The sequence below is a fragment of the Castor canadensis genome, chromosome 10 (assembly GCF_047511655.1).
Source record: "Castor canadensis chromosome 10, mCasCan1.hap1v2, whole genome shotgun sequence".
Lineage (NCBI taxonomy): Eukaryota > Metazoa > Chordata > Mammalia > Rodentia > Castoridae > Castor > Castor canadensis.
Window position 1 is genome coordinate 2,633,896 of NC_133395.1, and position 23,073 is coordinate 2,656,968.

Below are 23,073 nucleotides of genomic sequence, written 5' to 3' on the forward strand. Positions count from 1 at the left end.
TTGCTGTACTACTGAGTACAGCAACCCAGCCAGACAGGAACAGAGTAAACCAACCAGCCAGAAAACACATCTGTCTTGCCTGTTCCCCACAGCCACTATGAGATCGTAGGGAAGTGACAGCTGAAGGGCAGACGTTTCTAGAATGACAGTGGGCTGACTTCTCACAGACTGATCTTGCTCTGAAAGAGGCGAGGTGTTCCAAGGTGCTAGAATGGGTTTTCTCCTGCTTGTTTCTGATATTCACTCAACTCTTCATCGTGCTATGGCCACTTTGTTTCCACAAATACTATAGCCAGGAATCAAAGAGCCAGTCCGAGAGCAGGCTGGGCACAGCTGAGCCCGGCACAACTGAGTAGCAACCCTTGGTTGGCACACAGTGTGTCTATGAGGGCAGCACTCCCTTTGGGTTCAGTGAACCCAAAGTCAAGTCTCTGGAGTGCTGACTACTTGGGAAGGAAAGAAGTGAGTTTTCTGTTTGTTTGTTGGCTTTTTTTTTTTTTTTAAGAGTAATGGAAGACCCTTCTTTCTTTCTGTTTTTGAGACAGGGTTTCACGATGTAGCCCAGGCTAGCCTTGAACTTGCCATCCTGGAGCATCAGCCTGGGATTACACATGAACAAAAGACCGCCTGTGTTTACCTGTAAAGTTGCTTTAGGTGGGAATGACCTTGGGGAAAGGAGGGAGGGGAGGGGAGCTGGGGCCTGGGGCTGTAGGCAGGGGGAGGGAGCCCCAGAGCTCGCCCCTCCTTTGCTCAGATCTCACCTGATGACCTACGAATAGTTCCAGCCCGTCTGGAACATGGTGCCCTTCCTCTCCCCATTTAAGTTTCCCTTTATTCAAATTTGACTCCTGGCTGTTCCAGCTTTGGAATTTTGGGGGTGAACACTCAGGCATGTGGGCATGTTTTACAGGTTTAAAGACTTCAAGGCCGATGTGATTTCCTTAGGACCCGAAGCTTCTGTAGCTCAGAAGTCCTGCAGAAGCCAGGCGTGTTGTCCTGACTCATGGCCACGGAGAACTTCCTTCTTAGTCACTTTGGCCACCTTCCTCTCTGCTCAGATAAATAAGTGCAGATGTAAATGCACAAGTCAATCCCGGTATTCCAGCAAGCACAGAGGTTGCAGTTATGCCTCTTTTTCTTTTCTTTTTGAAAACTATAACGTTTTACCAAATGCTCACTGATCATTTAATTATCAGAATTTTATTAAAATTCCCAAAACATGGAAAATTGGCAAGTAGGATACTTTCTTGAACTCATGACCTAAGTGGAATTAAATGAACAAAAAGGAAACAGCTTTCAAGGATGGTTTAGTAATGCCAGTGTATCTCAAATAATGTTCACAGACTAGAATTATGCCGTTATTATTACCTCATCTATTATTCTGCCTTGCATTATTTAAAATAAAAATTTGCTCCACAAAGAATGTAACTTTGTAACTAAATTGCCTAGCTTATACACTATCTTTTTGGTTTTTTTTTTTTTTGTATTTTGTGGGTCAGTTTTTCTATTATTTTTGCAGGTTCTTAATTTTATTACCAACAGCATTCACTCTTGCAGTCGGTTTATACTTACATCGCATATAAGGAAGCTTTGCTGGCTTTAGGTACATCTCAAGTGCTCGCCTGTACTTGAAAGTTCCTGTTCAGGTGTGCATGAATGGGACCGATGTCTGTGACACTGTTCTTGCAGGCTTATTAGCTCTCACTGTGATCTGTGGGACCCTGGGCTCCCTCAGGACCTGCCATGCTCCCTACAGGGGATCCTCCCTGGGGCTCGTGGCTTCCTGCACTTAGGACTTGCAGGTTTTTCCTCACCCTCTGTGTATGTTACTCATTTAATCCTCTCAGGGCCTGGCACAGAAGCAAGGCCATCCTTGAGGGTGTTTGCACAAAGCAGGAAGTGGCTGAGCTGGCATGGAGCAGGGCTTACTTCTTAGTCACCAGGCTCAGCTGTGCCCTTTCCAAAAGTGACAGCTTTCCACAATGAGAGTGAAAGTGAGAGTGACTTGGTCTTTGAGGTCACATACATGGCATGTCTAGCATGTATACATCAGGCCACATTCTGTATAGTAGGTTCTGCTCGAGGTCTGACAAGCTCTGTCACATGCAGAAGTGGCCAATTAAATATAGCTCCAGCCTTGGGGCTGTAGGCACTAAAATGCCTGTTGATCTGGCACTTTACCCTCATGGGATTCTGTGCATTTTGTGCTCCCAAAGCTCACCTGCCTTTTCGTCCCAGGTCTGCCTTTTCTTGGCACGGAGCAGCCTGAGTCTGCTCTGCAGGACTTGTCCTGGAGGCAGAGGTCCCAATCCCCCTGTTCCCATCTTGGTGGAAGGCTGTGACTTGCAACGCTAGCTCACTCTGGGTGCTGGGGCTCCTGATGCATTGCGTCCTGGGGAAGGACAAGTGTGTCTCTTACTCCTGTGTGAAAGGTCAGTGAACACCCAGGTGAGCGGGACTGAGCCTCGGTGCCACATGGTGCCTTGTCACTGTACACGCTTAGATACCCGCCACAAAGACCAAGGGCAGCTTGTAAAAAGGGTGTTCTTGGCTGGGCATGGTGGTTTAAGCCTATAATCCCAGCTCCAGGGAGGCATAGGTAGGAGGATCAAAGTCCAGGGCCAGCCCATTTGAAAAATAACTAAAAGCAAAAAAGGACTGGGGGGCGTGACTCAAGGAATAGATTACCTGTTTAGCAAATACCACCCCCCAATAAAGGGGGTGTGCGTTTCTACTTGGAAATACAGGTCTCAGGTGTGACTGTGTCTCTGTGGTTGCTACCATTGCTTGTGCATTTGGGAATCAACAGGGGTCGTTTGTTTTTCTTTTAATTAAGATAAATCAATAAGGGCGTTTTTATAAAATAAGGACTTTATTCCTTTCATCTCAGAGTCCCAGTCATCTCAAGATTAGAGAAATAAAACTGATTTTCAGTGTTAAGTATGAGCCCTCAATAAGGGAGCAGAAGTAATGAGGTATTTCAGCATACTTAGGGGCTGACGTGCTTCCCTACACACGCAGCCTTATCTTGCCTTCCTTCCTTGCATAGGGGAGGTACCTTTAGCCTTTGTAAAGATGATAAGGATCAAACAGCGAAGGCATTAATAGGGCCTGTCTCACAGACTTCCTCCCACAGCCCCAGGAATCACAGGCTTTTCCAGTGTGCTAGGTCTGGTTTGGCTGGTGTCTAATTTGTATCTCGTGGTACCCTGAGGCCCAGTGTCTGAGGGAAGACCCAGTGCTCACTTTGTAGAGTCAGATCAGACAGCAGATGGACCTCAGAAGTAACTTTCCAAAGCCAGGTGTTGCAATCATTAATTGCTTAACAGGGAACAATGACAGAAAAAAAAAATTAATACAACTTAAACTAAAAAAAAAAAAAAACAAAAAAACAGGGAACAATGACAGAGTATAAAGAGGTCCCTGTGTGACATTCGAGGGACGATTTTATAGATGATAAATTGTGTTCTTTTGCATATTACCCTGGGTTTCTTTCTTTTTTGGAGAGAATAGGGTTTATCTCTTGTGCAATGACTTATTCTTCTGCACTTGTCCAAGCTCTGAGGAGCCCTGTGTGTCCATCTCAGTGACACGTCAGTACGAAACCCTCAGTGGCCCTTCTGGTTTTAACAGCCATCCGTGCAGAGTGAACCCTCAGTAAGTGTGAATCCGCTGTCCACTCACTACTCACCTCCCAGGAGCCAGACACTGTGCCGAGCTTGGGGAAGAACAGCAGTGAACACAGCAGACAGCCTTCCTCGCAGGAGGTCAAGCCAGGTGGAGCTGTTGGCATCAAAGGACATTTGTAGTTGACGACCCGTGGGTGCTGTGTGGAAACAGCAGGAAACAGAGGAATGGCAGGCATTGATTGGAGAGTCTAATTTGGTTCTTTTGGTTATGCTTTTTTGAGATGGGATCTTGCCATGTAGCCCAGGCTGGCCTCAAACACATGATTCTCCTGCCTCAGCCTCCCAGGTGCCGGGATTACAGGTGTGAACCACCATACTCTGCTTGAGGACCTAATCTGCATGTGAGCGTGGGTGAGGGCTGTTTTTCCTCTGCAGAAAAAGCAGTGTTGCCTCCTCGTGCACAGTCACCTCGGCACTCCTTTAGATTTATCCATGTGGACCTCTGGCTGCTCAGGATTCCTGTGTGGACTCCATTCACTGTGCCCCCTGACTACTTTGAGCTGCCTGTGACATCTTCCAGGCCCGCTCATGTATATTTCCTTCTTATATTTCTATGACAGTTATGATTTTGTCCTTTGTTGAAAGCTATCTTTTATCACCTGTCAAGTCTGAATTAAAAAGTGTGCGGCCAGCTGCCACTCTCAGTCTGATAGAGTTTCCAGTTTCTTCATTGGCACAAAAACCCTGATTGTTTGGAGTGACATCAGCAAGATGGCAGAATAGGCGTTCCCAGCAGTTGTCCCTTCCCAGAAACACCAATTTGGACAATTGCCTGTTTGCGACAGTACTTTCTCGGGAGCTGAGGAATGCAGCATGGTAGTGGAGCCCAGAAATCAGAATTGACACATTGGAGAAGATGGGACAGTTTCATGGCACCCACGTTGTCATCCTCACATACCCTCTGTATGTGTGTGTGTTGGCGGGGAGGGGGGGACTGTGAACCTCACCCCCGTGTGCCTGGCTAGTGCCATGGACCCAGGCTCCAGGCCTGCGGCAGTGACCTGACCTGCCCAGAATGTCTGGACTGGCTGGCTGGGGAAGAGCTTTCCCTGTGGAAGCTGGCTCATGAAGATTGGACTAGGAACGTATTTGTTCAAGTGCACAAAGACAAATGAAAATGGAAATATAACAAACCAAAGCAGTTCTGAGAGGGAAGTCAATAGCTACAAACAGCCAACACTGAAAATGAAGAAAGGCTGGGAAGGAGGTAATTACAGCTCGTCTGGAGGCAGAGGTAGGAGGAGTGTGGTCTGAGATCAGCTGGGGCAAAAGTGTCTGAGACACCACTGAGAACAGAAGGCTGGGGGCATGACTCAAGTGGTAGACCCTGAATTCAAGCCCCGGTACCCACCCCCAACACGCATACGAGAGGGAGAGAGACAGAAAGAGAGAAGGAGAGAGAGAGAATGAAGAAAGATTTCACATAAACAACCTAACTTTACACCTTAAGGAATAATAATGATAAAAAAAGAGAGATCAAGTTAAGCGTAATGCTGACAGACAAAATTGAGAGACCATTAGTTAGACTAAGAAAAAGGCTCAAATAATTTTAAGTGGAAGAGGGAGCATTACAACTGATCCCACAGACAGAGGATCACAGGCAGCTACTACAAACAACTCTACACTAAGAGGCTGGCTAAAGAAATGTGCCATTCCCAGAAATATACAGCCTACCCAGACTGAATGACAACGACATGGAAAATCGAACAGACCGTAATGAAGGTAGTGGTTGATTCTACCTTGATGGGATTAGGAAACGCCTGGCTGATTATGAAGCACACCCCTGAGTGTGTCTGCCAGGGTATTTCCACAGATAATTAGGGCTCTGATGCAACTATTGGATCAAATCGGTAGGTGAACTCTTGGTATGACGGCATTTTGGGGCAGTGGTGGAGGTAGGAGGTGTGGCTTAGCTGGAGGAAGTAGGCCACTGGGCATATTTCAGTAGCTTGTCCAGACTCCTTCCTGTATCCCCTTCTCCTGCTTCTTGATATTGGTGTGGGATTTGGCTCCAGTGTACCTGATTCCAAAAGCAAAAGAGAGATGTCATCAACCTAATAGCTTCTGCAGAGCCAAGAAAACAGCAGAGCAAAGAGCCAGTCCAGAGTGGGAGAAGGCGATTGCAAACCAGACACCTGCTAAGGGGCTTATCTCTAAAAGGCACAGGACTTGCCGAAGAGACTTGTTTCCATTGTGTGCTCTTGGCACCTTTGTCAAAGATCAATTGACAAAAATCGTCAGTGCATGGGTTTATTTCTGGGCTCTCTATCCTGTTTCACTCATCAGTGTTTGTTTTCATGACAGTTCATACCGTTTGGGTTACTACAGCTTTGTAGTATATTTTCAATTCAGGTTATGTGGCCCCATGCGCGTGCGCGCGCGCACACACACACACACACACACACACACACACAGTGGAATACTATAGAGCCTTAAAAAAGGAAGGAAATTCTGTCGTTTATGAGAACGTAAATGGAACAGGAGAACATTATGTTAAATATACCAGCACAGAAAGGCAAGCACTGCGCAGTCTCACTCACGAAATCTAAGGAGGCTGGTCTCACAGAAGCAAGAGTAGATGGTGGTTCCCAGGACCGGGGCCGGGAGTCAGAGGGGCTGGTGAAAGGTACTGAGTCTCAGTTATGCAGAAGGAAAGGCCTGCAGATGCAGTGTGCGGCACGGTGGCTCCTCAGTGGTACTGTACTGCACACTTGAAATCTGCTAAGAGGACAGGTCTGAAATGCTCTCGCCACACACAGATGGTAACCCTGGAGGTGACAGATGGTTAATTAGCTTGAGAGTGGCAAACATTTCACAGTGTATCAAAATATGTTTACACCTTAATATGTACAATTTTTATTTTCAATTATACCTCAATAAAGCAGAAGAATAGAACAAACCAGTGTTCTGACCAAAGCTCTCCTCTCCCCTCCAAACAGCAACAACAACAACAACAACCCAACGGACAGTGCACAGCACCCTGTTGTTTGACAGTTCCTTACGCAGGCTGCTATCACCCACCACTGTGGTCACCAGCCCCCTTGTGGGTCCTTGAGCTGGTGGGTGAGCCCTGGGGGTCTTTGCTTCACGACTTGTAAAATGTGAGCGCCAAGAGCGGGGAGATGAAATGAATTTGCATGTGTGTGTGTGGACACCCTCCCTGGCACTTGAGGTGGACTCTCAGTCCGTGACAGCCCTCAGGACAGTTCCCAGGGGACACTAGGCAACTTGGATTAAGGGAACAGGATCGAGTTGACTCAAAGCTGAGACCCGTCAAGGGCTCTGGCCCTGGGAATCCCCCGGATTTCAGTGTGGGGTTTATCTTTCTGAGGAAGTGTGTCTTCAAGTTCACGTGTGACCGGAGTTCCTCTGGTGAAGGTCTGGCATCCTGGACGAGATAAGAACGTGTGCACGTTGCATATCAAAATGCTCTGCCTGATCGCAAAACCACAGTTGGATTTGCCTTGTGCCTGGGCCAGTCACACTCCTGGCTCAGAGAGGACACTTCGTTCCCATGGTCCAAAGGGGGATGACAGGTGAATTTTCTATAGCAAGGGCAAAAGCAAGCTCCCAAACCTGATTAACTCTGCTTAGTGACCACGTAGCCACAGGTACCAGTAGCTGGTAGGTGTTGTGCACCTGGCTTTCCCTGGTGGGCAGCTGTGGCTGCTCTGTGCCTGTCACCGTGGAGAGACCCAGAAGGAAGGGGAGGCTCACCTGTCCGGTTTTTGTCAGTCAGTCAGGTTGTTACCACAGCTCCTTGTGGGTCAAGCAGAATGACCAGATCACCCTCAGCGTCCTGTCTCCGAGTGAGGGCCGTGGGTGGCAGCTATAGAAGAGGAGCCTGTCAGACCTCAGTCAGCACCTGCTTTTTCACCAGGTCTCTGTGGTTCACCACGGGTGACAGAAGGCTGGACTCGCCACAGTCCCCTGCAAGTCAGTATTTGTTGAGGGCAAAGGGTCACAGCTTTGTGCTCTCAATGCTTTTGGTTTTACACATGTCACAGAGTTTTAATATTGTGGCATAGTGACAGAACAAAATTTACTATTTGAACCATTTTGAGTGTAAGCTTCAGTGGTATAAATACGCTCGAGCTGTGCAGCCATCACCACCATCCGTCTCCACAAGTTCTCTGTGTTCCCAAATGAAACCCTGTCACTGTTACACACTTTCTCCCTTTCCCTCTCCCTAGCCTCCGGTACCTCTTTCTGTACCAGTGGATTTGACAATTTAGGTAATAATCTAAAAACTTCCATAAACCATACGACAAATGAGTTCTTACAAAATGCTCAATTATGAGTGATTTAAGGGAGTTTTGCATCAATAAATTGATTTTTATCTCAGTATGTTCAGGTAGTTCCTCCCCTCCTCTCCCCACCCCTCCCTCCCCTCCCTCCCCTCCCTCCCCTCCTCCTCCCTCCAGGGTCTTCCTGCATAGCCTAGGGTGGTGTGGAACTCACAGTCCTCCTGCCTCAGCGTCCTGAGTGCTGGGATTTTGTGTGTACCCTGCACAGAGGTGTTTCTGATCTTAGGATTTTTGGTGGCCAACGTACTTTACAGGGAGCTCTGTTGGAACACACCTCGCCCGTTATGCAAGAGAGACTACATGTCATACACATCTGACAGTCCTAGTTCCTGGGAGAGCTGACATTCTTCTCTTGGGATAGAATTGGCAGGAAACCTTTGTTCTCTGCTGAACATTTCCCAGAGAACTTTATATTCCAGCTCTTCTACTCTGTGCAGTAGAGCTGGGATAGTCACTACATTTGGTACTCCAGAAAGGGGCTGTTCTGAATACCTTAAGAGACCTCTTTTTAGAGTGAGGAGTTTTTACAATGTATTTGAGTTCGGTAGTCCTGACGTTGAAGCAAGTTAAAACTTGTTTAAAGCAGAAATGATTTCAGTTTGCTGCTTTAATAAGTAGAATCTTTAGCAAACGGTTGAATTTTTGTTTGCTAGTCTCATTTGAGAATTAATTACCACCAGACAGCACAGTATTTGTTGAGGGCGAAGGAGGCTGGCTTAACCTGCCGGTGCCAAGGGTTTTATTCTGAAAGCTCAGTCTGTTACATAAATGCATTTCTTTGGATTTGCCTCTCTTTTAAATATCGAGCTGTTAAAGAATATCTCCTTATTTGATTATTTGGTTTTGTTATTGGATTTTTGAAAAAGTAAATTCATGCCTGAAAAGATTGTGGTCACTGGAGAATTGAGCGCTGGTTGTTGTTACATAACCATAGCACTCTTTTCAGAAGCCCCATATCAAGTCACAGGTGTGGGATCAAGTTGTGTGCAGTCGGTCACCGAGTGGCTCACGGGGTACACGCCCCATGCTTTGCTCCTGTTGATCCTTCAGATGGTCACAGAGCAGCAGTGGCAATGACACCTGTTGCTTTGGGAGAAAACACATTGGTGCCCGGATTTAAATGCGACAGGGGTGTGTTCTGCATCTCATTAGGTGGAAATAATTTTGGGTTTAGATTCTTCTATTTCCAAAAGGAAAGAGGTCTTTCCTTTCGGGTGGGCGCCGGTGACTGCTCAAATGCTTGCTGGCTGGTGCAGGAAGCGTGATGTCTAGAGATGGCCCAGTCCTGCCTTGCTGCTTTTCGTTTATGACCAGAGTGAACACCAGGACTTCTTAGACAAGGATCGTGGGCCCTTTATGTCATATAGGACAGCTATGCTGACTGTCCTGCGGCCACAGACTACTTGGAACCAAACGGAATGAAGAGTACATGCAAGCAGCTAAGTCACTTTACTGCATTCCAGGGTGTTTTTTAAAGCCTCATTTTTAGCTTAGTTTTAAAGCTTTACCTAGTCACTTCCTTTCTCATGTGAAAGGTTAATTTGTCTTGAAGCTTTGGTTCGTCCTTCAGGTAAGAAAACCTCATTAATATCTTAGCGGGAGGGCTTTTGCCTCTCAACCCTCAGCCGTTGAGATCAGCTGCTGACTGGGCACAACTGGGAACAGGGTTTCGTGAGTTTGCCCTACAGGAGACTGTTCCGGGGCCCCTGCCTAGCCAGGGATAGTGGAAAGCGCCTGGTCCTGCCCCGGGGCTGGTAAGACCAAGTCCGAGTGGAGACTGACGTCTGCATACACCAGGCTCTGAGCACAGGGGACAGCTCACCTGGAGGCCTGTCCACCCCACCTGTGTGTGTCGGTGCGTTTGTCTTTCTGTGCTTCTCTGGCTCTTTTGGGCTTGCTCAACTCATTCTTGTTTCTTTTAGATTATGAAGTGCTGGCATTCCTTTTTCTATCCCATTTTTTTTGCAGCCTGTCTCAGGGTAGGACTTGGGCTGAGAGTGTACAGGCACAAGGAGCAGGAATGCCAGACTCGACTGCTGACCTGCCTCTGCCCTGGCTGCCCTGTGACCATGGCCCTGTGAAATGTGGCCTGTGTGTCTGTGGCCCCTGTGGCCGTGGCCAGTGAAGGCCTTTGTCGGCTTCCGAGGAGGGCCAGGGTTGCTGTGATGTTCCAGGCCCCCCAGGGTTGGAGGAAACTGATGAACGTGAGAAGTCCTTGGAGCAGTAACTGGACCTAGGGAGGCCTGTGAAAGTGTTGGCTGTTTCTGAAGTTACTGACCTTAGCTGCACTCATTTTAAGAGCTAGAATATCATCTATCCAAAATAAGCACCTGGTGTGTTCTGTCTGCTTGGTGAGGACGAGACTCCTTATATCTGAGACTCTGTGTTGGTCACTCTGAGGCTTGCTGTCCACTGCAGGACACCTGAGTCAAGTCTCCTCCCTAGAGAGGCAGCCAGTGACAGACGCCTTCTGTGGCTGATCATTCATCAGTTTTCCTTAGACATCTTTTCGGTGGTCACCACCTCTTATATTTCTCCAGAGAGACAAAATGGTGTGTTTCTTACAGCTGAGTCGGATGAGAGGACGAAGGTCATTCGTTACACAAGCAGCCTCAGGTTGAGTCCAAGACCAGGAAGCAATGTCAGATGTTTCTGTCCATGGGAACCTCTGTGGTTAGAGGAAGTAAATGGTTTGTCTGACTGTAGCTCAGGAGGTGGCATGTGGGTTGGTTACGCAAGATCAGTGTCATCTGAACTTCCTTGTGGACTTCTTTATGACAGCTCAGGACTGGCCTTTCCTTCTGCTTTCAGAGCAGAGGGAGCGGGTGACCGGGAGGAAGCTGAACGCCCCTTGCCCGTTTGACCTTTGCACATCCTGAGGACATCGTGAAGAGAACCTGGTTCTCGTTCAGCCCTGGCTTCTGGCTCCTGGAGATAGAGGAACAGTTATGCTTTGCTGGCCTGAGTTGCCTGGTGTTCTCATAGCAAAGTTCCACGAGCTAGGGGACGTATGACAATGGCAGACAATCACTACACAGGGAGGTTCAGGGTTATCTTTGGATTAGGGTCCTACCACTGGAGCTACACCCCAACCCTTTCTTGTATTTAGTCTTTTTTTGGATTGGGTATTGAGGTTTTTCCCCAGGGCCAGACTCGACCATGATCTTCTACTGTGCCTCCTGGGTAGCCAACATATTCCTGATCTCCACCTCCTGAGTAGCTGGAATTACAGGCATGCCTCACTGTCCCCAGCCATTAGGTATGTTTTTAACACTTCCAGGAACTAGTAAGTACTGGAGCTGGGATGCCCATGTTCAGCCATCTTTAAGCCTCTGCTGCTTCCTGCTTGTGACTGAATGACTGAGTGATGGTGTACAGGAATGAATAAGTGAATACTGATCATCCCAGGTTTAAGTTGTCAGATTAGCTGTGATGGGCTTGAGTCCCAGAGGTTGAGGGGACCAGGAGAGGGCCGGCATTTGGGGAGAGCATGGGTTGCATGGACAGATGGCTAGACTGAGGCAGTTAAAAGGCTATGCTGGAGAGGGACGATGTGGGGCTTCAAATGCTACGCCAGAGATACTGCCGTCGGTCTTGGGGTGGAGTGGTGGTGGTGATGTGAGGTGCACACACAGGCATTTGAAGGTGAATTGGCTGGCAAGTCCTGGGGCTGATGGACCGTTGGGAGGTGCATCACTACCCTGGCTGTCGTCCAGGTCTGGGTGGTAGGACTCAGAGTCAGTTGGGGATGGTGAGCCCTGGTCCTGCTGGGATGGATCTCTAGGCTGAACCAGGGCTGGGGTGAGGAAGGTGACCAGTGATGCCTCATGGCTTCTGAGCCTACTGGGCTAGTTCTGAGTAGAGATAGGGCTGGAGAGGGCTGGTTTTGATGGCGTTTGGTAGGATAGGCAACCAGAGCTGTCAGGGAAGCACAGCCTGGATGGGTGGAGAACCCTTGGTGTGGCTGTACTGCTCACCTGGCCTCCCCTGCTGTCCAGAGGGTCACAGGACTGACATCCTGCCATCTCCCTGGAGGTGCAGATTTGTGTGCCCTCACCTGGGGTGGGGGCTGGAGACCTGCAGGCTGATGCTCAGCCCCAGCTAGGTGATGGCTATAGCAGAAGAGGCCAAGATTTGTGCTTCAGGAGGCTCACAGGGTACTGGCTTCCTCGGACCACAGTAACAATTGATCAGAAACGGGCAGCACCCACGGGCAGGCTCTGTTCCTGAGCTCTGGAGGCTGAAGTCTGAGCAAGGGAGCAGCCAGGCTGGCCCCTCTGAAGGCTGTAGGGGAGGAGGACCGTGGTCCAGGCCCCTCTCCCAGCTTTAGGCAGCTCCTTGGCTTGTGGCCCTGTCACTGGTTGTGCCTCCAAGGTCACGTGGCTGCCTCCAAGGTCACAAGGCCCCCTCCTCTATATGTCTCTGCTAAGGACCTTTGTTACTGGATTTAGGGCCCACAGGAGAAATCAGAAAGATCTGTCTGGATCCTAATTTAGTTGCATCCACATAGATCCTTTTTCTACGTAAGATCCCATTCATGGGTTTGGAGCAGGGACATACCTTTTGGAGCCACCATGCAGAAGGGCAGTTGTTGTGGGAATTCCTTTTTATAGGACAGATATTAAGAATAAAAGATAAAGTTGGGAGGTCACTTCAAAACCAGGAAACATTCGGAATTTAAATTTCCTCCTTACCCCCAGCCCCTATGAAGGGTGCCTAGACTCTCAGCAGCTACTGGCTTGGGGGGCCCCACCTTCCTTCTGGGTTCCTTGGTGTTAGGGTCCTGGCAGGAAGGACTTGAGCCTGGATGGACGTCCAGCCTCTGTAGTTCCCCTTACCTTGAAGCCCGCAGGAAGTGGGGCGGCGGTGGCAGGGGGAGGAGGGCTGGGACAGGGGATTTCCACAATTGAATCCACTTGTGAAATAGCTGGCGAAGCCAGTGGGGCAGAAAGGGATCTGCAATGTAGAAGTATCCAGGGTGTCAAGGCGACACTTCCCATTTCCTGAAAAGTCCCTTGTCTGCCCTGCCTCCCTCCCCCGGACACATGACCAGTGTGGGGCACTAGGCCATGTGGTCCCAGGAAGGGACCAGTGGCCCCCTCTGGCCATGCTTGAAACCGTGCACATCTGCACATCTCTAAGTCTGTGCCTCTGTGTTTAAGGAGGGAATGAGGCCTCGGGTGATCTGGAGGTGGTGGCTGGGGGATGGGCTGCTGAGATCATCCCACGCCTCTAGGAGAGCCTTGGCACTAAATGTACCTCGTTCCTGAAGGGACATGTCCAAGAAACAAATGCGTGTCTCCAAGAGTGTTAGGCTGGTGGCTTCCCCAGGGACACAGACCAAGAGGCTGAGATCTCAGGAGGATTTCTGTTTCTGCTGGGCGGAGATCCTTCTGGGAGCCTCAGCCTTGTGCCCAGGGCCTTCAGCAGACTGGGTGAGGGTGGGTCACCTGCTCTGCTCAGAGCCCAAGTGTAGGTGTCAGTCCCCTCTACAGCATCCCGGCACAGGAACATCCAGACATTGTTGGACCCTGCTCCTGGTCCGTGGCTTGGGGGTAACATTTGTGGATGGAACCTGAAAACACCAGGGAAAGGTTTTGATTTCATTAAAAAAAAAAAAATCTAGCCAGGAGTAGTGGTGTGTATCTGTAATTCCAGTTATTCTGGAGGCAGTGATTGGGAGGATCACAGTTTGAGGTCAGCTTAGGCAAAAAGTTAGCGAGATCCATTTGCTTGGTGACAAATGGCTGTGATCCCATTTATGTGGGAGGCCTAGGCAGGAGAATCACAATCTGAGGCTGGTCCTGGAGAAAACTGCAAGACACCATCTGAAAATCTGAGGCCTTGAGTTCAAACCCTAGTGGGAAGCATGTCCCCGCTTCTTCCAGGCTGAGCTGCACCAGGCTCTGTTGCTTGGTCCTGGCATCTTTATTTTGTCCCCACCTCTGGTTTTGTGCACTTGTGTCTCCTCTTTATGCCGTCACAGCCATCCTTCTCTTGTGCTCCCTGCCAGAGCTCACTGAAAAGTTGCCTTTTCTCCCTGTTTTTGCATTTCTGTTTTCTGGCAGGTCTTACTTTTCTGCTGGTCTGAAACAACTTGTAGTCTCATATTCTAGTAACTGCCTTTATTTGTTTTGTTTTTTTGGCAGCACTGGGGTTTGAACTTAGGGCCTCACCCTTGCTAGGCAGGTGCTCTACCACTTGAGCCACTCCTCCAGCCAACAACTCACTTTAAAACACTTATTTCTTGTTGCGCTGGGGAGGGAACCCAGGGCGGTGTGCATCTGAGCCATACCCAACCCAGGAACTGCCTTCACTCTCCTACTTTGTCTAGGCAGCAACCCGGGACTTCAGTTCCAGCTGTGTTTGCATTCAGCTGGGGAGGGCCTCAGATCTGGATCCGTGTGCTCCATCCAGGGCCAGGGCCTGGGCAGCAGTACATTAAAAAGCCCTCTCTGTGTTTAGAATGCACAGACAGGCTTGTATGTGATTGTCATTGAGCAATTTTAGGTGATTTAAATAAAAACGGTAGACCCTGGGGTAAACGGGTGGCTGGAGGATACTATAGAAAGCATTAGGCAGTTGTGGGCTCTTCTGTTTCTGCCACTGGGCTGTTTTCTACCCCACTGAGTCACACGATAAAGCGCCCCAGGATTGGGGAGAAGGTCACCCTCCAGAGTAAGGAAAATGCAAACGTGACCTGCAGGCCCCAGGAGATGGCTTATGCGTGGCCCGCTGCCGAGGGAGGGCTGTCCTGGGATTGGGGAGCTGATGCCTGGGTCAGGAAGGAAGCTAATTCATGATTTATTTCACACATATATATGGAAGGTGTAACAAGCACCAGGCACCGCTCTGAGCAGTTGAGCTGTATAAGTTAATTCGGTTTTCTTTGGCTGGTAGTAACCACATTTTAGCCTTGGGGAAACTGAGACACTGAGTGACTCCGTGACTTGCCCAGGCTCACGTGGTGGGGACTTGAATCTGCCATCCCAGCCCAGAGCAGTGGGCAGCACCTCTAGGACAGTGCTGTGTACTCTTTGGACCTCCCAGGAAGACGGTGCTCCCATGTCCCTGGGAGAATGACCACCAAAGGCCACCTTTCTCTTGCCAGAAGGAGATGTGAGGACACCATGTCAAGGACGGTGGACCTGGAGCCACCTGTCCTGACTGTGCTCCATCCCCCCCACCCCACCCCCCAGGTGTCTGTGCCTCAGTTTCCCTTTCTATAACACTGGGAAGGGAAAGGCCACAGGCCACACGGGCCTCTTCAACCCAAGGACTCGCTGCTGTGTTACACTGTGTTGTCATCAATAGCTCCAGGTTTCCTGGTGCTGGGAAGGAAACCTCTGGTGTTCTGGTTCCAAACCCCTCTCAGACAGAACTTAGGCCGTGCACAGTGAATGGAATTAGCATAATGGTGTTTCTAGATCTGTGAACCTGAAACCAGACTGTGGTGAGCCCAGTGGACCCAGACCCCAGGGCTCCATCTGCAGGGTCGGCTGGCTGCTCTCTGGCCGCCGGGACTCGCTGGCATCAACCCAGTCAGTTTCACTGCAAGGCACTTGATCAGATCCAGGGACGCTGTTAGGGATTCTGGTTCTCCTTAGCCACTGGGGACAGAAGGCATCATGTCTGAATTGTTGCTGACTCAGGCTCCACAGATCACATCTGGAAGTGCTTCCCGGACAAGTTGATCCCAGACCCCAGGTTCATCTTGTCCTTCTCCCCACCAGCAGGGCCCACGTGGAGAGTGGTCACACTGCGTTTGCCAGCCTGGCTCTGCTAATCTGACCAAAGCTCCCCACCTTGCTCTCCCTCAGCTGCTTCCACTGGACTTGGGCCAACTTGAAATTTTTCTGTTTTTGCCCAAGTTCTGGGCCAGCCTGAAGTCTGGCACCCTGAGTTATTATGGCTTTCTGTTGTCCCGGGAAACCCAGGTGAAGGAAACCAGTTGGTTCCTGGAGTTTGCCTTTGGCGTGGGACTTAGGGGCCCAGGTTTGGGAAAGGGGACAGGAGAGGTGGAAACCCTGGGTTGTGGGGAGACTCATGGACCACCCAGGTCAGGTTTGTAGACAAGGAGCTCAGTGCTCAGAGAGGGCGAGGGGCTGCTCATAGCAGGTTAGCAGAGGTGCCCGATGGCCTAGCTTAGCACACTGGAGAACATCAGGAGTCTTAGATTCAAACACTCTGTGAATTTGGCAAAGCCAAGTACAGGAAAGGTCGCGTCTTTCCACTTTATCTCCACTGTCTTTGATGCCCTTCTGTGCTGTGGAGAGCAGCCAGTCTTGCTGTGGACACTGTCCACGTGGGAGCAGCTTGAGTTTCCCATTAGCAATGCTGAAAGTTATAGATCACATCTAAAACAGTACTGGGGAATTTCAAGCAGGAAAACTGCTGACTTGTAAATTCCTTGGCTGGGCTAGCTGCCTTAATTTGTTTGCCCTGGTTAGAGGTAGAGAACAGACTTTGTGAGCTGAACAGCCGTCCTCATTTATTTTTTGTCTGGCTGGCGTTAAGGGGTCTTCCTTTCCTACCTCCTTTAGTTGCTATCATCTTTCTTTTTATGTAATTATTTCCTTTTCTTAGGTTTTGAAAGGCAAATTAGACCTTCTAATTAAAAAAAAAATTTTTTTTGAGACAGAGTCTCTCATGTAGCCCAGGCTAGTCTTGAACTCTGCATCTTTCTGCCTCAGCCTTCTGAGTGCTGGGATTATAGGCGGTGCCACCACGCCCAGCTTCAGATCAGACATTCTTATCTGAATGGAAGGCTATTTTAGGCGTAGGCATTAACACAGTTCTCCCTTTGTCCTGAGTAAACTATGTGACAGAGATATGAAAAAATTCTTCGGGGTCAGTGGAATGTCTCTGCTCTCTTGTGAAATCTCTTAGAGCTGATAGCAGTTTTTGCTTCTGGAAGACTCATAGTTCTGGGTCTACAGGATTAGTGTGCCAGGAAGAGGTCCCGGGGTGATAACCTTGGAGAAGCCTGTTTTCTTTTGTAAACAGGTGCTGTGATGGCCAAGTTTTTGTTTTGATTTTTTTTAAATTAGCATATATTAATTACATAAAGGGGTTACATGGGATGTCTCCATGTGAGCATACAAGGTACTTTGATCAAGTGCACCCCTCTATTGCTGTTTCTTACCCTCCCTCCCCTGCTGTTTTTCTTAGCCTCCCTTTCCCTATAGTTTTGGTGGGTTTCCTTGTGCTATTTTCATGCATGTGTATAGTGTACTTCGATCAAGCTCCCATCACCCCCTTTTCCCCTCCTGCTGGCTCTCCCTTCTGTCCCGCGTTTTCAGTTCTGTCCTATTATTATTTAGGTCTAGATTCTGCACATGAGAGAAGACATGGCATCTTGTCTTCTGAGCTTGGCTCACCTTGCTCGACACGAGGATCTGATGGCCAGTTTTTATAGGCTTTTGGCCATGACCTTCCAGCATGGGAGAATGGCCACTCGCCCAGGGGACAGCACACTTCAGCTTTTGCCTGCCTTGTTTGGATGATTAATTTGCAGTCTAGGAACTGACTAGGGAAGGGTGCTGCCTTTTGGGTGTAGGTTTCCAGAGCCCTGCTGCACCCCAGACTACACCCACCTTCCCCAGGCTGGCTCTTCTGTCCCTGGGATCTTGCTCGATCCCACATTTTGGCCTTCAGACTTGCTGAAGGGCTTATACCTTCAGCTTCTGCCAAACCTGGCCAGGCTCGGGCTCTAGCTCATCTCCCCAGGTCACTCAGAGAAACACCTGGGGCTTTGCTGGCTTGAAGCTACAGGCCCTGGGCACGGGAGATGACAGCTGTCAGAGGGTCCCACCTGTTTGTCCCACTAGGAGGTGAGCCAGTGTCTCAGCAGACTGTCCCGGAATGGGGTAACCAGCCTGTTGCAAAATCCAGGCGGTGCCATCTGGCCTAGCCTAAGTGCTCTGTCAGAATGTGGTCATTCCAGAAGTACTGGGGACGAGAGGGACTTCAGCTGCATCTTGGCATTTGACTGAAAGCAGTGACACTGAGAATCTGGCAAAGGACGCAGTGTTTTACACACATGATGTGTGCAGGTGGAACACCTTCAGTCCATGTTCCAAAGACCCACGTGCCAAGGGCTCCTAACTTCTGTGTCAGAAGCTCCTTGGCACAGTGTGAGTCAGGCCTGGCCTTCCCCAGATACTGGATTTAAACACTGAAATACAGCTGTAAAAGGATACTAAAAGTTATGGTTGCTGCGTGTTTCGCTCTCGACGCGATAAGTCATGAGATCCAGTGGCAGGCAGGTCAACGATCATAAAACACCTGTCACAGGCAGAGACAGCTGTGTTACTTCCGTGCTGATAAATGCTCCTTGCTACTGCTTCTGTAGTTGGCTTTGAACTCAGGGCTCCACGCTTACCAGGCAGGCACTCTACCAGCCTGGGCTGCACTGCCAGCCACCAGTATTTCTAATCAAAGGAAATGCAGGATCATGCATAGTGGCTGCTTCCTAACAGCATGTCCTCTTGTCACAGCAAACCTGCTGCAGGTCTGAGGACACTCCTTGTGCTGTGGACAGCTGGGGTGAGCACCTGCCGGAGGACACACCTGCCCCAGATAGCCTTCCCTGACCTGGGTTTGCTCCCTCCTTGCAGGGCATCCGTCACATCTGAGTCTCATGAAAGGTCATGCTGCATGTGGGGGTTACAGAACTTCCTCAGAAATAGGTTTGTTTGGTGTCATTTCAGAACGCAGCTCAGAATTCAGACCTGGGCTGGGAGGTGGTTCAGTGGTAGAACACTTGCCTAGTACGGACAGTTCCTTCTCCAGCACCAGAAACAAACCAAGAAGAAAAGAGCTGAGACTCAAGCAGCAGCTCTGTATTCAAACATCTTTTAAAAAGTCAAAATGGATCCTAGCTACTCAGGAGGCAGAGATCAGGAGGATCATGATTCAAAGCCAGCCCGGGCAAATAGTTCACAAGACCCTATCTTGAAAAACCCATCACAAAAACGGGCTGGTGGAGTGTCTCAAGGTGTAGACCCTGAGTTCAAGCCCCAGTACTGAAAAAAAAAAAAAAAGAAAGTCAAAATGGGAAAACAGTAAGCTTTTGATCAAGAGGCACTGGTGTGCCTCTGTTCTTTTTATTTGTTTGTTTTTGAGGTACTGGGGCTTGAACTCAAGGCCTACACCTCAACCCACTCCACCAGCCCTTTTTTGTGAAGGGTGTTTTTGAGATAGGGTCTCGTAGAACTATTTGCAGGGGCTGCTTCTGAACCATAATCTCCTGATCTCTGCCTCCTGAGTAGCTAGGATTACAGGCATAATCCTAGCTACTGGCGCCTGGCTTTCTGGTCTTGAATATTGATGTGCTGTGTGTGATGATGTGCTCAGAACTACTTCTGAGCTGGGTGCAGGTGGCTCATGCCTGTAATCCTAGCTACTTGAGAGGCAGAGATCAGGAGGATGGTGGTTTGAGGCCTGCCTAGGCAAAAAGTTCGTGAGACCCCATCTCAACCAGTAAAAAGCGGGGCATGATGACACACACCTGTTATCTCAATTACGAGGGAAGTGTAAATAGGAGGATCTCAGTCCAGGCCAGGCATAAAGTGAGGCCCTTTTAGAAAAATAATGAAAGCCAAAAGGGCGGGGGGGCGGGGGGGCGTGACTCAAGTGGTAGAGCACTTGCCTAGCGAGTGCGAGGCCCTGAGTTCAAATCCAGTACTATCAAAACAAAACGTGCTTCTGGCAGCCATGGACCTGTGATCTCCTGGAGTGGAGCGGGCACTGCTGCCCTTCAATTCCAAAGACCTGGGTTCCCGGGCCAGTTTCCATCTGGACGTGGTGCCCTGGTGGGTCACGTTTTCCTGACCATTGGTGTCTCCACCCCGCCCAGCCACACTTGGGGTCACGATTCGTTTGCGCGGGGTGAGGGAACACCCATGCCTCCTGGCGGTGGGTGCATCCTGAGTCAAGAGGTGACCATCTTCCTTCCTCTCTCTTCCCCCCAGGACGGGAGCAGTTCCACGGCCTGGGCTCCATGTACTGCCGGGGGGCGGCAGCTGTCATCCTCACCTACGATGTGAACCACCTGCAGAGCCTGATCGAGCTGGAGGACAGGTTCCTAGGCCTGACAGACACAGCCAGCAAAGACTGCCTGTTTGCCATTGTGGGGAACAAAGTGGACCTCACTGAGGAGGAGGCCACCGAGAGCCGGGAAAAGGAAGAGCACACCCCGGGGAAGGCCATCGGTGGCTACGTCTCCCCCAGGGTGCCCAAGCAGGTGCAGCTGGAGGACGCAGTGGCTCTTTATAAGAAGATCCTGAAGTACAAGATGCTGGATGAGAAGGAGGTGCCGGCCGCTGAGCAGATGTGCTTTGAGACCAGTGCCAAAACTGGGTACAACGTGGACCTCCTGTTTGAGACACTGTTTGACATGGTGGTGCCAGTGATCGTACGGCAGAGGGCTGAGGAGCCAGCGCAGACTGTGGATATCAGCAGCAGCAAGCCGCCCAAACGGACCAGATCTGGGTGCTGCACTTGACCTCAGTCTGCAGGGTGTGTGGGGGCGAGCTGGGGTCAGGGAGGAGCACAGAGCGGGGCATTGCAGTTATTTCATAGAACGGTGTGCAATGGGTGGGAGCAGCCTCTGGTCTGATGCAGACCCCTGTGCACAGGCACCTGTGCGTGTCAGCAGGGGAGGATGTAGATCTGCAGAACCAGGAACCGACCCTGCCTTGCCTGCTGCCCCCCATGTCCCCGGCATCCTCTGCTGTGGCCCTCATCCTTGCACAGTGGAATCTGCAGTCTGGCAACCTGCCTTGGACCTGCCCCGTGCCCTCGGTAGTCACTTTTGTGCTTGCCTTGTTCTCAAACATTTCTCTACACTGTGATTCACCTGTGGTCCTAACATTTGGTACTTATATCTTCATGCATTTTAATAATGATCCCCTATGTCTCATTTATACAAAATCAGGGATGGCTTTTTATATCGGTTGAGCAGCATGGCTGCACGTGTTATTAAAAAGGATTTTGAGAAGAGCCTTGGTGTTGAGATCTCGTGTTCTGATGGAGTCTTTGTTTGAGCCTCAGGGGACTCCTTGCTGGGAGTGGGGATGTTCTGGGGTGTTGGCTGTGAACCTGGAAGACTTCCTTCTTTCTTTAAAACTACATCAAATCCTTACATTATTATTTAATGAAAAAAAGTAAAGAAAAAAAGTTTGCAGTGCTAGGAGTTAACATCCAGGGTCTCACACACGCTAGGTAAGTGTCCTATCCAGCCCTGCCTTTTGTTTTTATTTTTGTTTTTTGAGACAGTGTCTCTCTCACTGTGCAGCCCAGACTGGCTTGGAACTCACTATGTAGCCCAGGATGACCTCCGTCAAGCTCGTGTCCTCCTGCCTCAACTTCCTAAGTGCTGTGATTGTAGGTGTACACCACTGTACCTGGCCCACATTCCAGGATATTTAGGTTGGTCCGTCTACTGAGCTGTCAGTGACCTGAATTAATAACTTTACTGAAAGCTCTGGTCTTGCTGGAGTCTGTGTGAGAGCCCTGGGTCCTCTGGGTTTCATGTCAGAACCTTTGCAGTTCTACTGCAGGTGGAAGCTGCCAGGCAGCTGTTGGAGAGGCTGGTTTCTCTGTTCTTAGCCATTTGATTGAGAGCAAGCAGGCCGGGATTGGGGCTAAGCTAACAGCAAGGAGGCAAAGTGAGGTGACTAGTCCTTGGGTGGGTTTATTCTCTATGGGGTGTGCTCATTTGTTGAAGGCCTGTGGCCTGGTCACTGGATGGCCAGCCTGCATCTTTCAGGTGCTTGGCCAAGCAGATGTGTGAGAGGCAGAGCGGCACAGCCCTGTGTGGGATCCACACAAGGGGGCCAGGCCTTCTTCCTGTGGAAGTGGATGGATCCCCGGGTCCTGAAGTTCAGTCTGGCAGTCCATTGACAAATGGGAAGCTAGTCAACTTCATTACTTGTCATTGATCTGTTTGCATTTAGTGCTGTGGGAGCAGAAGTTATGTTTATTGTCCACAAAGTGCAGCTGTGTTAGTGACACAGCAGGGGACATGCCACCAGAGACTCTAGAATCTGTCTTTGAAGACAGGGAGGGAGAAATGGTGTTGCATGACATTTTTGCAATTCATGCTTGAGGCCAGGATGGGCTGGTGGATCCCAAGATCCTTTCTGCCCTGATCCTTTATTCTCTGATTCCATTACCTGGGCTCTTGAGTTCCCAGCGGCTCCTTTCCATGCATGGCCGCCTGTCCAGTAGCTGGTGTTCACTGATGGCATGCCAGTTCCACGGAAGCATGTCACTCTCATTTGTTACTCTCAAAGTAACAAAACAGAGTAACTGAGTTACTCTCAGTTCCTCTGAGCAGTTGACACTGCAGTCTGCCTTGTACCTGCAGTTTTTGCCTGTCCCTGGGTATGCTGCGTGAGGGAATGATTAATTTAGTACACTCCTGCTGGTGGCAGCTCTGTCCTGGCCACCAGGTGCTCTCCCATCCATCAGGAGAGAGAAAATGATGGTGGTGTTCAGCCTTCTGGCACCCTGTTCTGCATGGTGTCCTAGGTGCACTTTGTACACCAGCCTGCGCTTCTCCCTGCGGATCCTGGTCCTTGGGTCCAGTTCCACAGGATCATGGAGCCCTTGGTCCCTCCCGGAGGACAGTTCCCAGGTGTTGGGAGTCCTCAGTTTTGCCATCCTGCCTTTGTGGATGGTGCAGATCTCCTCAGGACAAGGACTGTGGGTCTGAGTGAGGACTCCCGGGTACCCCTTTCCCTTGTCCCCATTTGGCTGCTGGAGGATGGAGGAGCCTGGCTGCAGCCTGCAGTCAACCTCTGCATGTGATGTCAGAACCCTGTTGTTTGCACTTTTCCCCTTGGGACTCCACTGTGTTTTCAAACAGATGAAAACCGCTCTGGACATTTCCCAGGGCTCTTTTTCCTGCAGGATAGGATTTGAACCCAGGGTCTTGTGCTTACGAGGCAAGCATGGTACTGCTTCCCAGTGCCTCTAAGCACAGTGCGTGGTGGTGGTGGCAGGGAAGTGGTAGGGTAAGTTATGTTGTAATCTGGGTACTGCTCATTACCGATGTCCCTTTTCCTAGA

At 49.9% G+C, this 23,073-nt stretch overlaps 1 protein-coding gene across 4 annotated transcripts in view; it reads left to right on the forward strand.

Moving 5' to 3' along the window:
- Window positions 1–21,001, forward strand: part of Rab20 (RAB20, member RAS oncogene family) — a 66,125-nt gene extending 45,124 nt beyond the window's left edge. For all 4 annotated transcript variants that reach the window (XM_074042998.1, XM_074043000.1, XM_074042999.1 and 1 more), the window contains one exon: window positions 19,972–21,001. In XM_074042998.1, the coding sequence (XP_073899099.1) occupies window positions 19,972–20,504 (533 nt within the window). In that variant the 3' untranslated portion in view covers window positions 20,505–21,001. The remainder of the gene's footprint in view (window positions 1–19,971) is intronic.
- The last annotated feature ends 2,072 nt before the right edge of the window (window positions 21,002–23,073 follow it).